At 48.1% G+C, this 15,099-nt stretch overlaps 1 protein-coding gene across 1 annotated transcript in view; it reads left to right on the top strand.

Annotated features, from left to right (window-relative positions):
- Positions 1-15,099, top strand: part of ABCA13 (ATP binding cassette subfamily A member 13) — a 296,583-nt gene that overhangs the window by 188,430 nt on the left and 93,054 nt on the right. Inside the window, 1 exon segment of the mRNA XM_027124171.1 lies at positions 13,864-13,918. Within this exon segment, the coding sequence (XP_026979972.1) occupies positions 13,864-13,918 (55 nt within the window).

The raw sequence follows: 15,099 nt of genomic DNA, 5'->3' as shown, positions 1-15,099 counted from the left end.
CTGCGGAGCCCCAGCGGCTGTGCAGCTTGTCAGGGCCCCCGATTTTAAGCGTAAAACTCAACGTCAAGCAGGTTACTAGCCCAGCCAGCATTGGAATCATTGTTAGATCCACTGGGAGGCTGGAGCAGCCCTGACTGAAGAGACGTGCTCGTGCAGTGACTCTCCAGGTTGAGTCTTCCAGCTGCGTGAGTCCACGTGCAGGCCGGGTGTCCTGTTCCACGGCCATCAAAGGTGGCCAGGACGCCCATGGGTTATAGGCGTGGAGGCGGCCTTAGTTCACCCAGGGGTGGGGGACACACAGTATGTGTCACCTCAGAGGCTTTGTTCTCATGTCAGCGGGTTAGTCACACGTGATGTCATGGAATGATATATTTCCGGGTCCCAAGGGAAATGAAAGGCCCGTTGAGGGCACACCCGCAACCTTGACGGCTTCTTCCTGCGCCTTGCGCGGCGAGTCGGCGAGTCTCTCTGCCCTCGGGAGCCCGAATCGGCACGTTTCAGTCGCTTCACCACCTGCTCCTGCACAGCCTCTTGGCAGGTGCCTGGGGTCCCGTGTGCCCCCAAGCCCACAGCGTCACCCCCCCAGTGCCCAGGGCCACCCGCAGAGCACGGCCCTCAGCTCACGCACCCCCGGCCTCCTGTATCTGCTGTAGCCGAATCAAAGGCTCCTCCCTGTGACCCGTACCCCCGCTCCACTCCTGTCTGGCCTGGCAGCCCCCCTCCAGCCTCCCCCAAAACTGCTTCACCCCTCCCCCCGCGTGCAGCCTCCGGCCCACGGGCCCCTTGCTGTCTCCCCAGGTGTCCCCTCTGTGCTCACCGCAGGTCTCGACTCTCTTGATGTCTATTTGTCACACCCTCCTGGAAGAAATAATAATAATTAATAATAATAATGAAAACCCCCAAACCCAAACCCAGATTCAGTCCTGCTTGCCCGTCACAGGCCACCTCACCTCACGCTTCGATCTTGTGTGCACGTCTGAGGGCCCCCTATTCAGGGTGCTCCCCTTGGGATGCGTTTTTGTTAAGATTCCACTGATATTGATTCAAGAATAAAGACACAGTAAAGATGCTGACACGTTGCTGGGAGGAAGCGTTTCTAAAGTGGCGAAATTGTCCTTGCCCCGTATTCAGGGCACCAGGGGTCACGTTTCCTCCCGTGACACAGGCCATCTTCTCATGTGCTGCCGACCTGTCACTGCACGCACTCCCGCCGTGCTCCCCGTCGGCACAGCTAGAATGTCACCCTGACGGCCTGCTGCCCCCATGGGCCTGGATCCTGCTCTGCCTCTGTCCAGAGTCCCTCTCCCACCCTTCTTCACCTTAAGCATTTCTGCTCAACTTTCTATGTTAAAACACTTTTACTGAGGTAGGATTGACATAGAACAACTTGTAAATATTAATATACACACCTTGATGAGTCTGGGATAAGTATACACCCTGAAACCATCATCACAATCAGGGTCATAACATTTCCTTTGCCTCCAAAAGTTTCCTTCTGCCCCATCCTTCTGTCTGTCTATTATCTATCTATCTATCATCTATCTATCTAACATCTATCTACCTATATCATCTATCCTTCTAGAGTCTATCTATCTATCTGGCATCTATCTTTCTAGAATCTATCTATCTATATCATCTATCCATCTAGAGTCTATATCTATCTATCTAGCATCTATCTGTCTAGCATCTATCTATCTATATCATCTATCCATCTAGAGTCTATCTATCTATCTACCTATTTATCTATTTTGTGATAAGAAACCAATATAAGATCTATGCTTTTAGCAGATTTTCAAGTACACAACACAGTGTTTTAAACTCTCGGCTCTGTGCTGACCCCTCCCCCAGCCCTTGGTAACCACCATTCTGTTCTCTGCTTCTGGGAGTTAAACTATTTTAGATTTCTTATGTAAGTGGGGTCATGTAGTATTTGTTCTGGGTCTGGCTTAATTCAATGAAGTAATCAAGAAAATGAATTATGACCACATACATGCCTCCAAGCAGGAATTTGATATAGCGGAATAGCGTAGAGAGACAGTATCTGTGTGTATATATCTCCACACACACAACACACACACACACACACACACACACACACACATCCAATCAGAAATAATAATGGTGGCTTTTTCTCTGGGTAGTGGACTCACAGGAAATGTTTAAAATTTTCTGTGTGCCTTGCAGTAAGTTATGAATTTTCTCCCATATATGCATAACTTTTATAATTAAAAAAAAGACTGCTTGGGAAAAAATCAATGTTTCACAGTAAAGAGCATTTAGGTAGCTCTCCACAGAATTTTTATCATGCAGAATTTCACTGTTCAAAGCCTGGAATAGAGCAGTAAGTACAAGGCCATTTCCTAAGAGCTCTCAGGAGAAAAATTTGTTTAGCAAAATTACTTCACTGCCTTACTTTTGATGGAATAAGATACACACTCCCTGGGGATAAACCCCCGACTCCTAGTGGGAGAGCCCATGCCTGAGGACAGGAGGTCAACTCAGGTCTGTTTATCAGAGCTTCTGCATGAAGAGCTGTTGGGTATCAGGAACTGGCCGTCAGTAGTGGCCTTCAGTCTACACCTCAGGGAGATGGAGATATTTGAGAGAGAGGATCTGGTCGCACTTGAATGGAGGTGACCAGTACCCTGGGCTGGGAAGGCTTGTGAACACTGAGGTGTAAGGACCAGCCCTTGTCCCCATCATGGAGGGGTCGGAAAAAAATACAAATAAAACCAGCTGTCGACCCAGCATGGGGTCAAGGACCTGCCCCATGCCTCGTGGGAGGAGCACGCTGCATACACTAAGAAGGTGTTAGCACGGGAGCTGTCTTGGTGTGAGCTCACATCCGTGTAGACACAGGGAGATGTGTGAAGTCCATGAAACAGAAGAGGAAAGATGAAGGAAAAGCCAGCCTGAGTTGCAGGGTAGGGTCAGAGGGAACTGCTGAGATGCAGGTGGTGACTGACATAGATTTTCACTGGATGCAGAGTCACCATATTGATGGCAAATCTTCCTGCCCCATGTGCAGTCTTCTCAGAGCACAGAGGGAAAAGATGACGTCATAAGATATTAGGATTAGGTAGAGGAAGAAAGCAGACAAATAATGATTAAAGTAACAAGGAACAATGAGAGAAGAAAACGTGCATCAAAAACAAAACAACACAACTCTGGGCCAGTGGAAGGGTTTGCCATGATTCAGGCGAAATTCCTGAACTGGAAATTATGGGATAAAAATTACTGATTAAAAAAAAAAGGCTGGTGAGTTTTCTAGAATTCAAAGATAAAGGACAATCTCTTTTACAAAGCTGTAACAGATTACTTTTGCAGGAATACAAATAAGATTGGCTTCTGACTTCCAAAAGTTTCCCTTGAGACCTCTTCTTTTACTCAGGGATTATTTAGCAGTGTGTTGTTAAAATTCTAGGTTTTTGAAATGTTCCTGTTACCTTTCTGTCACTGATGTTTTGTTTGATTCATCAGAGTTAGAGAACACACTCTGCATATTTTAATGATTTTAGCTTGGCTGAGGTCTGTGTTGTGGTCCAGGTATGGTTTATCTTGGTGGAGTTTCCATGGAGGATGAAAAAATGAGTGTTCTGCTGTTGTTGGGTAGAGTGTTCTATGTATATATCAATTAGGTTTTATGGGCTGGTTATGTGGCTCGGTTCATCAGTGTACTTGCTGGTTTTCTGTCTTGTAGTTCTGTCATTTGCTGAATGGGGGGTATTGAAGTCCCCAGATATAATTGTGGATTTGTCTGTTTCTCCTTTCAGCTGTACCCATTTCTCCTTCATGTATGTTGAGGCTCTGATGGTTGGTACATAGTTGTGCCTTCTGGGTGGACTTATTCGTTTGTCATTGTGTAACATCCCTCATTATTGCTGGTAATTTCAGCTGCTGTGAAGTCTACTTTATTTGATTTTAATATAATCTTTCCTACTTTTTTAAATTAATGTTTGCACAGTATATCTTTTCTATCCTTTTATTTCTAGCCTATGTCATTATATTTGAAGTGACTTTTGAGTAGATGGCATATAGTTGGATCATATTTTTTCATCCACTCTACCAGTCTCTGCCGTTTAATTGGTGTATTGAGACCATTTACATTGAGTGGATTTACATATCAGTGAGCTTAAATCTGATACTTTATTGTTTTGTTTTTTCTCTCTTTTTTCTTTTCATGCCTTCCTGTGAGTTATGGAACAGTTTTTTTTAGGATTCCATCTTGATTTGTCTGTCGTATTTTGAGTATATCCCTTGATCTAGTTTTCCTGGTGGTGGTTCTTGGTATTACAATGTATGTGGGTGACTTACTACCGTCTACTGGTATTGGCATTTGCCACATTGAGTACTGTGTAGAAACCCTACTTGCACTTAGGGCCCTTAGCCCTCTCCACTTCTACAATATGACAGTCTTAGGTATTTACTTATACCTTGAGCACCACCTTGGACCGTGTTCTAATTATCGCTTATGTCACTGAGAATGACTTGAGAAACTCATGAGATAAAGGCTGGTCTGTTATACTTACCCCCATTTTATTTATTTATTTATCTATTTATTCATTATTTTCTGCTATATTAGAGACTGGTTGATAACAAACTAGGTTCTCTTTATTTTTCTTTTTTTTGGCTGTGCCACACGGCATGTGGGATCTTAGTTCCCCAACCAGGGCTGAAGCCTGTGCCCCTGCAATGGAAGTGCAGAGTCTTAACCACTGGACCACCAGGGAAGTCCCTGCCCCCACAGTAAACACATCCTGATGTTCTCCTTTCCTTTTGGAAGTTCTAAGCCTTCTTCTGTTATGATTGATTTCCTTTTGGCTTAGAAGACTTACTTTTGCTATTTCACAGTAGGTTTGCTAATGGCAAATTCTCTTAGTTTTCTTTCCACTGAGAATGTTTTTATTTCTCCTTCATTCTTGACAGATAGTTTCACTAATATATAATTCATGGTTGTCAGAAAAGAAACATCCAGCACTTTGAAAATGTACCAATTCCTTCTGGATACCATGGTTTCAAATGAGAAATCCACTGTATTTTGAGTTTGTGTTCCCATCTCTCTCTCTCTGGCTGGTTTTAAGGCTTTTTTATTGTCTTGAAGTTTTTGGAAATTTAATTATAACATATTCTGGCATAGGTTTATTTGGGTTTTTCTATTTGGGATTCACTTAAGTTTCATTAGCTCTTGAATTTGTAGGTGTACAACTTTTGCCAACCTTGGAAACTTTTCTGTCATTATGTCTTCAAGTACTTTTTCAATCCCTCTGTCTCTCTTCTCCTTCTCAGACTACAGTAATAAAACTGTCAGCTCTCTTGTTATTTTCCCATAGGTCCCTGAATTTCCGGGGTTTATTTTCTTTGTTTTTTAGGATGGGTAAATTCTGTTGTTCATCCTCAAGTTTACTGATTCTATCATTCTATTTAACCCAACTGTTGAGTACATCTAGTAAGTTTTTTTTTTCTTTTTTAATTTCTGTCACTTTATTTTCAGTTCTAGATTTCCCATTTGATTATTTTTTATCACTTCTGTTTCTTTACTGATACATTAATTTTTTTTTTTACATTTAAAGAGAATTCCCAATTACTCATTGAAACATCTTTATGATCCCTGTTGTCAGCTAATTCTCACATCCTGACTCATCTCACTGTTGGCATCTGTTCATTGTCTTTTCTTTTTCAAGTTGTGATTATTCTGGTTCTTGTCATGAAGGCTATTTTCTCAGTTGAATCCTGGGTATTTTGGATACCAAATTATGAGATGCTGAACCCCATTAAGTGGTTCTGTTTTGTTTTGAAGCAGGCAATCTTTCTGTTGAAGTCTCGCCTGAGAACTAGGTAGATATGTCTGTTTAACCTACCGCCGGGCTCTGCTGATGCCCTCCTGGAAAAAGCTGCAGATCTGGGGGGTGGGGTCCAGATCTACCACTGAGCCTTGCTGGCACATGCATGGCAAAAGAAGGCACTGACACGCACTATCTCATGGCTCCTCAGTGGAGTTTACGTTCATCCCCCAGGGCCCGCCCCTGACACTGGGGGCAGGTACTGGAGGACCAGCTGTACCTAACCCCTCCATGTGGGCCCCTTCAGTGTCAGTGATGCTTGGTGGGAAGTGGGCACAGCCGGATGGCAGGGCAGAGGGTGGAGGTGAAGCGGTGCTGACAGCCCTGCTCCATGCAGCCATGTCGTTGGTGCCGCCAGGTGGACGCGGGGCTGGGCTTCCTGCTGGTCCCTCCTGAGGGGCAGGGGCTGTGCAGCATGGAGAGGTGACTCTCCTCACTCTGCCATGCTCGTCTCACCGGCCAGGTGCGGGAGAAGGCTCAGCTCACCTCTGGATGCGAGTGGGGCATTGTGGTGCTCCCTGTCTCTGTCACGTGGGCAGGGAGTCCACTTCCAGATAGGACCTGCTGAAACTGCAGAGGGTGGGGCAGTTTCCCAGCGGAGTTTGGATGGACTGAGCAGGTGGATATTGCCAGGAGGGTGCTCTTTTGCTAGGCCACCTTTTCTGCTCCTTCAGCTTTCCTCTCGGCCCCGTCTCTCTCCTGGGGTCTGTGGGAGGAGCTCTGCTTCCTAAAGCTTCACTGTCTTTAGGAGCAAGGGTCGGGGTGGAGGGAGATTTTCTTGTCGGGATCCGTTGGCTGTTCCCACTTGGAGGCTTCCGTAGGCTTTCACGTGTGGGAGGCAGTAAGGAAACCAGGGGACACACCGAGGTGTCCTTCCCCGTGTCCCGAGGTCCTTCTTCCCACCTGTCAGAACCTTCCTGTGTGTACTGTAATGTCCAGGGTTTGGGGTCACAAGGGAGAGGACCTGGGTGGATTGGGACTACTCCACGTGGAGGGACTAGAGTCTGGTCTCTGACTCCTTAACCACAATCTCCAGAGGCAGCGGGCCCTGGAATGCTGCCTACAGAACATGGCAAGAAAAAGGCGCACACCCCAAATTCCCTACCTAGTGAAGGCGTTTGCTCATGGAGAGAACAGACCACAGAGATGCCCCCTGTAGGCTGCAGCTCAGAAGACATGCCGCCAGTATCCCCAGTAAAAATGGGGCCCAGAGACAGTCCCAGAGGGACTCATCAAAAGTAAGATCACAAAAATATTAAATCCAGAGAATGAATGAATGAATTGGTGAACGTCAATTCTCGTGAAGCACATAGATTATGCAAATGTTTGCATGCACGCAGTGAAAAAATTATTTGAAAGTCATGAATGATCCATGAAATAGAAGATACATAATGTGAAATATAATTCAATAATAATTACGTGCGTGTAGAGAAAACCCCAGACATTTTGAAATAAGTAATGTCAAATGCAAATACGGATTAACTCTGGTTGGTTTGGGATTGGATTATGGTTTATTTTAATTTTACTCTTTTCCCTGTTCTTTATTTAAAACCTTGTTACCATTGGCATCTCCTACTCAAGAAGCATTAATATGGAGAACAAAACCTTCTTTTCCAGGAGAGATTAAGAGGAGGGAGAGAGAGAAAGCCATCAAAATGCCTTCTAGTCGGGAAAGTGCATGCATTGCTCTCAATACTCTGTCAGATTAATTGAACTCTTCCCTATCTCACTAATGACTCATAGTGAATTATTTAAAAGAACACAAACTTTTGCACATGTGTTGATGCCAAAGCCAGTCTTTTCTTTTGTTGTGGATGTTTACAGACATCTGGGCATTAATACTTGCAAAGATATATTTTATAGAAGGAGTGAACCTAAAAGTGACTACTTGAATTGGAGACAAGATAAGTGTTTTGCTATCATAATGAATATTGGACAAAAGCACAAATGTGCATTTTTTACAAATGACAAATATACAGAATCTGGAAACCATAGAAGACATACTCTAATGAGAATACTAAATCAGAACACTACTTTTATACATTTATACATTGCCGTGGGCCAATTCTTAGAAAGAAAAGCTGGAATATAAATGACAAGAGTAATCAAACAAAGAAAAATCATTCAAGTGTTTTCAGAATGTACATTTGGAAACGTCGTTTCTGAAAACTGTTGGAGGTGACACTGAAGAGGGACTTGAGTGGTTTCCTTTGCTCCCTTGTGGTGCTGGAACTGTGGTCCTTCCCCGATGGGCTCTGGGCCTTTCTGTGGTGTCATCAGTCCCAAGATCCTATCACATTGCAGTTGTTACCTAAATGGAGCTCCGACCACACACAAGGCGATGGAAACAGCCCAGTTACAGAGATTGCCCGTTGCAGTAGTGTGTCCCTACAGCTAGGGCATCACAGGCTGTAAGGACAGAAAATGCATAAGCTGGGTTCCAGAGAGTCAGAGTTGTGCCTCTCACTCTGTACTGTGTTTGGCCTTAGAGAAGCTGCCAGAACGTCCTTTGCCGCAGTTTCCTACCCCAGCACTTTCTCTGTCCCCGGGGAGTTGCCCTCAGCAGTGTTCCTCGTGTGTGAGATGGATCCCAGGCCCCGTCTCTCTCCTGGAGTCTGTGGGAGGATCTCTGATTCCTAACACTTCACTGTTGTCTGGATCAGGGGTTGGGGGAGAAGGTGGTGGGAGTGCAGGCCTGGGCAGGCATGTCCACTGCCACCTGCCACCTCTCCTTCCTGGGTCCTGGGGCACACGGACCCCAGGGAGAGGGGTACCTTCCACCTGTGGTCTCTCATGACTCTTCTGTTTTGAGAAAACAGGCACACACATCCCTATTGCAGTAACTCTAAGTCCCTTCCCGCTTTTGCAAAATACAAACAAAATCTCAGCACAGATGTAGAGGAATGTTAACCTGATTTTGAAATAAGTTTAATCCTGCAGAGCCACTACTACCTTCAGAACATCTGTGGTTCTGAAAGCATCTGACGTAGTGAGAACCAAATGGAAGAATCATAATTAAAAGCCTGCCAGCATTCAGAAACCCCAGGGCTGCAGGAGCAGATCCTTCCCCAGGGAGCCCCCACCTCCTTCCCCATCCTGCTGCCCGATTCCTTCCTTCATCTTTACGGGGGTCCTATGAATGGACCAGGTGCCCCCAGGGCTGGGGAACCCTGCCCACTGGCTCCTGGGTCCTGGGGTCCTATGAGGTGTGTGTCAAATGAATTATCAGTCCTTGGAAGGAAGAAGTGTCCAATCGCTCTTTACCATTGGTGAAGCTCTCTGATGTCTGGTGCCCAGATTTCCACCCCAAATCAGAATAAAATCAGAATGTCGTTTGACTTGGGGTCCAAAGTGGGGAGCTGCTGTCTTAGAAAAGCTGGTGGTAAATGCCCAGCAGGAGAGTTGGGTCTCTGAAAGCCTGTGGAGGGATTTTCCTGCTGATGTAATGGTCTCCACTCTCAAACACTGTGGTCTCAGGCCCTTTCTTTCTCCATCTCTTACTTTTAAAGAGAATTTCTAATTTCCGGGTGGATGTGAGATTCAGTCTCCCTGTGGCCTTGAGCACCAAGAAGATGCCAGATCTGGGACTGGTAGGACTCCCTGCAGGTCCCTGGAGAGGACCCCAGGCATGTGAGTCTTCAGGAGGTTAGATTAAAATATTTACTCTGTAAAATATGCAAACGATGGGACTTGAAAGCCAGTGCTGAATGGAAAGCTGGGGCCTGAGAGATTTCTGAGCAGAGGCCCCGGGGAGGGAGGGCAGCCTCTGCACCATGTGGGTCAGGCTGCTTCCTGCTTCTCATTGGCATGTTGTTGGCACCCACTGCAGCTCCCATATAGACACAAGGTTCTCTTTGTAGACACAAGGTTCTCCGTGCAGACACAAGGTTCTCCGTGTAGACGCAAGGTTGTCCGTGTAGAGGCAAGCTTCTCCATGTAGAGGCAAGGTTCTCTGTGTAGCCGCAGAGTTCTCCATGTAGACATAGGGTTCTCCGTGTAGATGCAGGCTTCTCTGTGTAGACGCAAGGTTCTCTGAGTAGAGGCAAAGTTCTCCTTGTAGACACAAGGTTTTCTATGTATACACAAGGTTCTCTGTGTAGATGCAAGGTTCTCTGTGTAGACACAGGGTTATCCGTGTAGACACAAGGTTCTCCGAGTAGCAGTAAGGTTCTCCTTGTAGACACAAGGTTCTCTGTGTAGACGCAAGGTTCTCTGTGTAGACACAAGGTTCTCTGTGTAGACGCAAGGTTCTCTGTGTAGGAGCAAGGTTCTCCATGTAGACACAAGGTTCTCCGTGTCCTGTGATTTGGTGAGCGAGCCTCCCCTGGGACTCTGGATGCTTGGCTGCTGCCTGTGTCAGGAGCAGGCCACCTGCTCTTCCTCTGCTCCCTATTCAGCCTCTGGATAACAGGGGTGAGTCCAGGCTGGGCCGCTCCCTGGGAGGCCCCTTCCTGGAGGATCTGCAGGCCGTGCACACTATCCTGGTCTCTGAATCACATCATCTACCACCAGACACTGAATGAGGAGATACTGAAAGTGTCCAGAACATGGCCTGGCACATGGTGGCGTTGCCAACCCCAGGAGCACTCAGTCACTTCATTAGTGAGGAAGGGACTGGGGTACCCTCGCCTCCCAGACGAAAACCCTAAAAGGATGACAAAATCCAGGATGTGGGCGAAAATGAAGGGCCATAAATTCATAACAGAGGAAAGAGGGCACAGAAAGCAAATATTAGAGAACATTCGTAATCTTTCCATGGTTACTCTAATGGTTTAAAGCAAGTACAGGTATTTATGCAGCTGGATGACAATAAAGGTCCAGCCACAGTCGTTTAAAATTTCATTGTTGAACTTGCCACAAAGTGGCCTGCAGCTTCTCACTGCAGAACCAGCAAGGCAGGGCCGTTCGCCCTCCGCCACCTCCTTCCCTGCACAGATGCAGATGCAGACTTGCAGAACCAGGAGTGCATAGGACACGCTGGTGGGGATGTGGGTTGTAGCGCCTGCAGCCCAGGGCTTGAGTCCTGGGAAACTTTCACAAACCTCCGCGTTCCAGAGGCTGCTTCTGTCATGGCTGTGATAATGCTGCTCTGTAAGAATTTAGACTAATAGCCGAATGTCCTGACCAACACACATCACGTGACCACAGGTTGATCTGCAATTCCTTTGGGTACCAGCCTGTCCTCTGCTCACAAGGATGTTGAGAACCGCATCCACCTCTGTTCCCTCTATGCCTCTGGGTCCCTCTGCAGGAAGGTGGTCAGAAACAAACCCTGTCCCGGGGCAGACGGAGCAGAGGTACAGAGGGCTCAGGGTTGTGAACACGGCAAAGGTGAGATACACCTGGGGTTGGCATGCGGGAACATGACAGCAGTAGAGTTCTTCAGATGGGAGCAGTGGGACAGCAGAGTGATAAAAGCATCCACGTCCAGATAAAGAATACGGACGCTACATTTTCTTTTTCTTACTGGAAATTCTCTAGGGCTGGAGGGAGGGTGGTGATGCCAGGGGAGGAGAGCTGACAGGCGATGTGGGTTAGGAGGGCTCAGGGGCTGCGGCGTGGAGGGGATGTGGACTGGACACAGCGCAGGGACTTGTCGGATCTGTGGGGTGCGGGAGAGGGGGGACAATGATGACTCAGTGCTTGAGCCTGGGGGCTGGGAGGACGCGGGACACTAACAGCCGTGGAGAAGCTGAAGGAGGAGCACGTCGGCAGCTGACACAGATTGTTCTGGAAATAAGACCCTGCGGTGTGCGGGGCAGATGTAGGGGACATCCACAGCCAACAGGGGAGGCTGGAGAAGCCCCAAGGAGAGTGGGGGCAGAGCAGGGAACCCAGGGGGGGACCCCATGCCTGCCTCTGTGCCCTCTAGATGCGGAGCCGAGGAGTGTGCTGTGTGCCGTCTGGCTGCATGAAGGGCAGCTCAGTGTGGCTCCAACCACTGGAGTTGATGCAGACCCTACAGGTCAGAGGGCACCGTCCCCAACAAGGCCGCCTCACCTCTGACACCAGCCGCTCTTCAAGGGTACCGAGCCAGCCCCACTTGTGACCGCCTCACTGCAGCCTTGAGGGTTTGCAGGACTCCATCCCCTTACAGAATTCACTAGAAGCTCACAGAACTCAGGGAAGCAATGGACCTACAGCCACAGTGTTATTGTAAAGGATGCAAGTTGGGAGGGCCAGACAAACAGAGGCGCTTAAGACTCACCCTCTCCCCTCAGAGGTCAGGCTGGCCCAGAGTTTCAACCCTCTAGACCACATGCTTTTTTTTTTTTTTATATCTTTTGAATCTATCTCCCTGGACTGTCTTCTTCCTCCAGAACGTTACAGATCAAGTCCGTCATCTGTGCTCATGACAATCCTGTAGCTACCTGAAGGCATTTTCCAGCTCCCTCTTGCCCCAGGGGTATTTTCAGATTAGGCAAGTCCAATATTCTCTCATGTTCCCAAAATACTATAATTTCCAAACCGTCCCTCAGCTAGCTGCATCTCTCTGGGTGTTTTCTCACCTGCAGCACGCTCATTCATCCACGTAGCCCCAAGCAGTACACAGCACTGCAAGCTCGCCCCCTCAGGCTCTGGCATGCCGTGGGGCCCTTGCTGGGCTTCCGCAGCATCTGCACATTATAAACATGGTCCTCAGTCCCTTAGCTATGGGGCTGCCTCCTGACAGGGCTGGTGCGTGCTGGGTCGCTTGTCCCATGACTGGAAGCTGGAAGGAACGGGAGCTTGAGGATACCTAAGGAGGGAGTGGAGGCTCGTTCAGGGAAAGAAAGACATAAAGGTGGTGTCAGTGGTCCAGAAGGGCAATTCAGCTCGTGGCAAACGTGTACTTCAAGTGTCGGATGTGGGAAACCCACTGTGGGCATTCGGCACACACCCTGGGAGCCTGCAGCAGAGCACTCAGACGGTATGAGCTCACAGTCCAGAAATCGTTCTGGAAACTGTGCGGGGGGCTATTTGCTGCACCATAGCTCACACTGTTCTTTTTGCTGTGAAAGAACTTGCTGTGGTGCATGGCTGAGCCCAGGATGGAGGAGAAAAGGGCTGGTGTGGCTGGAGCGGGAAGGGGGATGGGTGGAGGGGGGTCAGGATGCCCGGTGGCAGAACTGGTGGGACCCCGAGTTCTGAAGTCCGTTCCGGCGCCAGGCCTTTCATTTATTTATCTTCACTTCTACCTCGTGTGTTTCTGTAAAGATTTGACGTGCCCTCGTAAGAGAGTGCAGAATGCAACAGGCCAAATTCGAGCCACAGGAGGAGGAGAAGTGTAGGGGAGGCATGTGAGGTGGGGCAGGGATGCTGGGATGGCTTCCACGTACCTGCAACGGCCAATCAGAGCAGGAAACGTGATTGGTCTTATCGTTGACAATAAGACGAAATGCCTGAAGCCCTGGAGTTCTTCTCAATACAGCATGGCTGGAGTTTGTGGGCACTGAGAGCACGTGTGGGTGTCATGAGCGGCCTTCACGATGAAACCGTTTTAATTGGTAAGTTGATGGCAACTTCTCCGTATTGCCTGCTATCATTACACTAATGCAGAAGCCCCCAAAGCAAAACAAAACTCCTAAAACAAAACCAGACCCATGAAGTGCTTCAGTTTTCTGTCTACACCTGGCTTGTTCTAGAGGTGAATTTTTGAGTATTGCCCTGGTTTCCATCAAATAATCCCATTGGCGTTTGTTGTTTGGCCTTCCTGAGTCTGTTTCCGCACAGTACATTATGGATGATACATCACTTAAGCCACAGGGACTGGACGGTACAGTGTGGTGACATGTTAGCACAGTGCCTGTGACGTAGCGCAGGCGTGTTCAGTACATGCGGGTGATTTCCGGGAGCAGCGACTACAGAGGTCCCAGCACAGAGTGGCTGAACTGCTGGATGGGACCTTCCATTTGGGGGGGTGGAGGGATCGGGCCAGGCGGGCAGGTGACACTGGGCACAGTGCCCCGGGTGTCTGGGAGGGGGGCTGTCCCCGGACAGCAGGCAGAGGCTTGCAGGCTCACTTTCAACTTGTCTTTCATAGGAATCACGCTCTATAGCCACCCATTTGGAGGAGCCTTGCTGAACGAGGACAAGTTGTGAGTTAAAGGAACACTTGGTGGGGGGCCGAATGTGGATCAACATCTCTGGGTTGTTAGGGGTGATTCTCATCCCTTTTCTGCTTCTGCACTGAGTGAGGTTGGCAGGTGCACCTAGTGGAACAAGGCTTGGGCATTTCTGTGCAAAGTGTGAGGACAGGGATGGTTAAAGGAGAAAGTGCATTGACTGAGTCTAAAATGGATGAGCAGGGCTTCCCTGGTGGCGCAGTGGTTAGGAGTCTGCCTGCCAGTGCAGGGGACATGGGTTCGAGCCTTGGTCTGGGAAGATCCCACATGCTGCAGAGCAACTAATCCCATGCGCCACAACTACTGAGCCTGTGCTCTAGAGCCTGTGAGTCACAACTACTGAGCCCATGTGCCACAACTACTGAAGCCCACTCACTTAGAGCCTGGGCTCTGCAACAAGAGAAACCACCGCAGTGAGAAGCCCACGCACCGCAACAAAGAGTAGCCCCCGCTCGCCACAACTAGAGAAAGCCTGCGCACAGCAACAAAGACCCAATGCAGCCAAAACATAAAAACAAAAACAAAACAAAACAAAAATGGATAAGCATGTCATGCAGCTTATTTCTAAGTAGCAATTGTTCTAAGGGGCTGATTTGCCAAAGCTCATAGGACCCAACATCTTTTTCAAGTTAAAGTTTTAAACGTGGCATTTACAGAGGTAAGCATAGTGATGCCTCCTGACAGTTTCTCCTGTAAGTCTGTCCTCACCGTCCAGATGGAGATGGTGCTGATGAAGCTAGTGTCCTTTATGTGCAGACCTAAGTGTCTCCTCCTTTTCCCCATCTCCCTTCCCTGCCATAAGGTGGACAAACTTTTAGCTAAAAATTGATAAGTAGAAGTATTTTTTATGTACTTTCTGCAACCTACCTGAAAGAGTGGGAGAACACAGATCTGGTTGATGGGTAATCTCCCCTCTCATCCCGAATGCAGCAGGTGGTCCTCATATTCATATACAGACTCTTGGGGTCCTTCCTTTAGCTGACACCTGTCGGGATTCTAAGTATGGGCGCATCAACTTTGGTTATGAAGTAAGACGTGATGGAGGGTTTGAGCTGAGCAGTTGCATCCGTGCATTACCAGAGGCAGCTGTGCCCTGACCATCCCCAAAGGGGAGGCAGTGATGGACCAGAGGTGTTGGTGGTGCTCCAGTTAAA

This window comes from Aethalodelphis obliquidens, unplaced genomic scaffold (genome assembly GCF_003676395.1).
Source record: "Aethalodelphis obliquidens isolate GAN/ISIS:26980383/991018 unplaced genomic scaffold, ASM367639v1 scaffold27, whole genome shotgun sequence".
NCBI classification, from domain to species: domain Eukaryota; kingdom Metazoa; phylum Chordata; class Mammalia; order Artiodactyla; family Delphinidae; genus Aethalodelphis; species Aethalodelphis obliquidens.
This window is presented reverse-complemented; position numbering and strand designations above follow the sequence as displayed.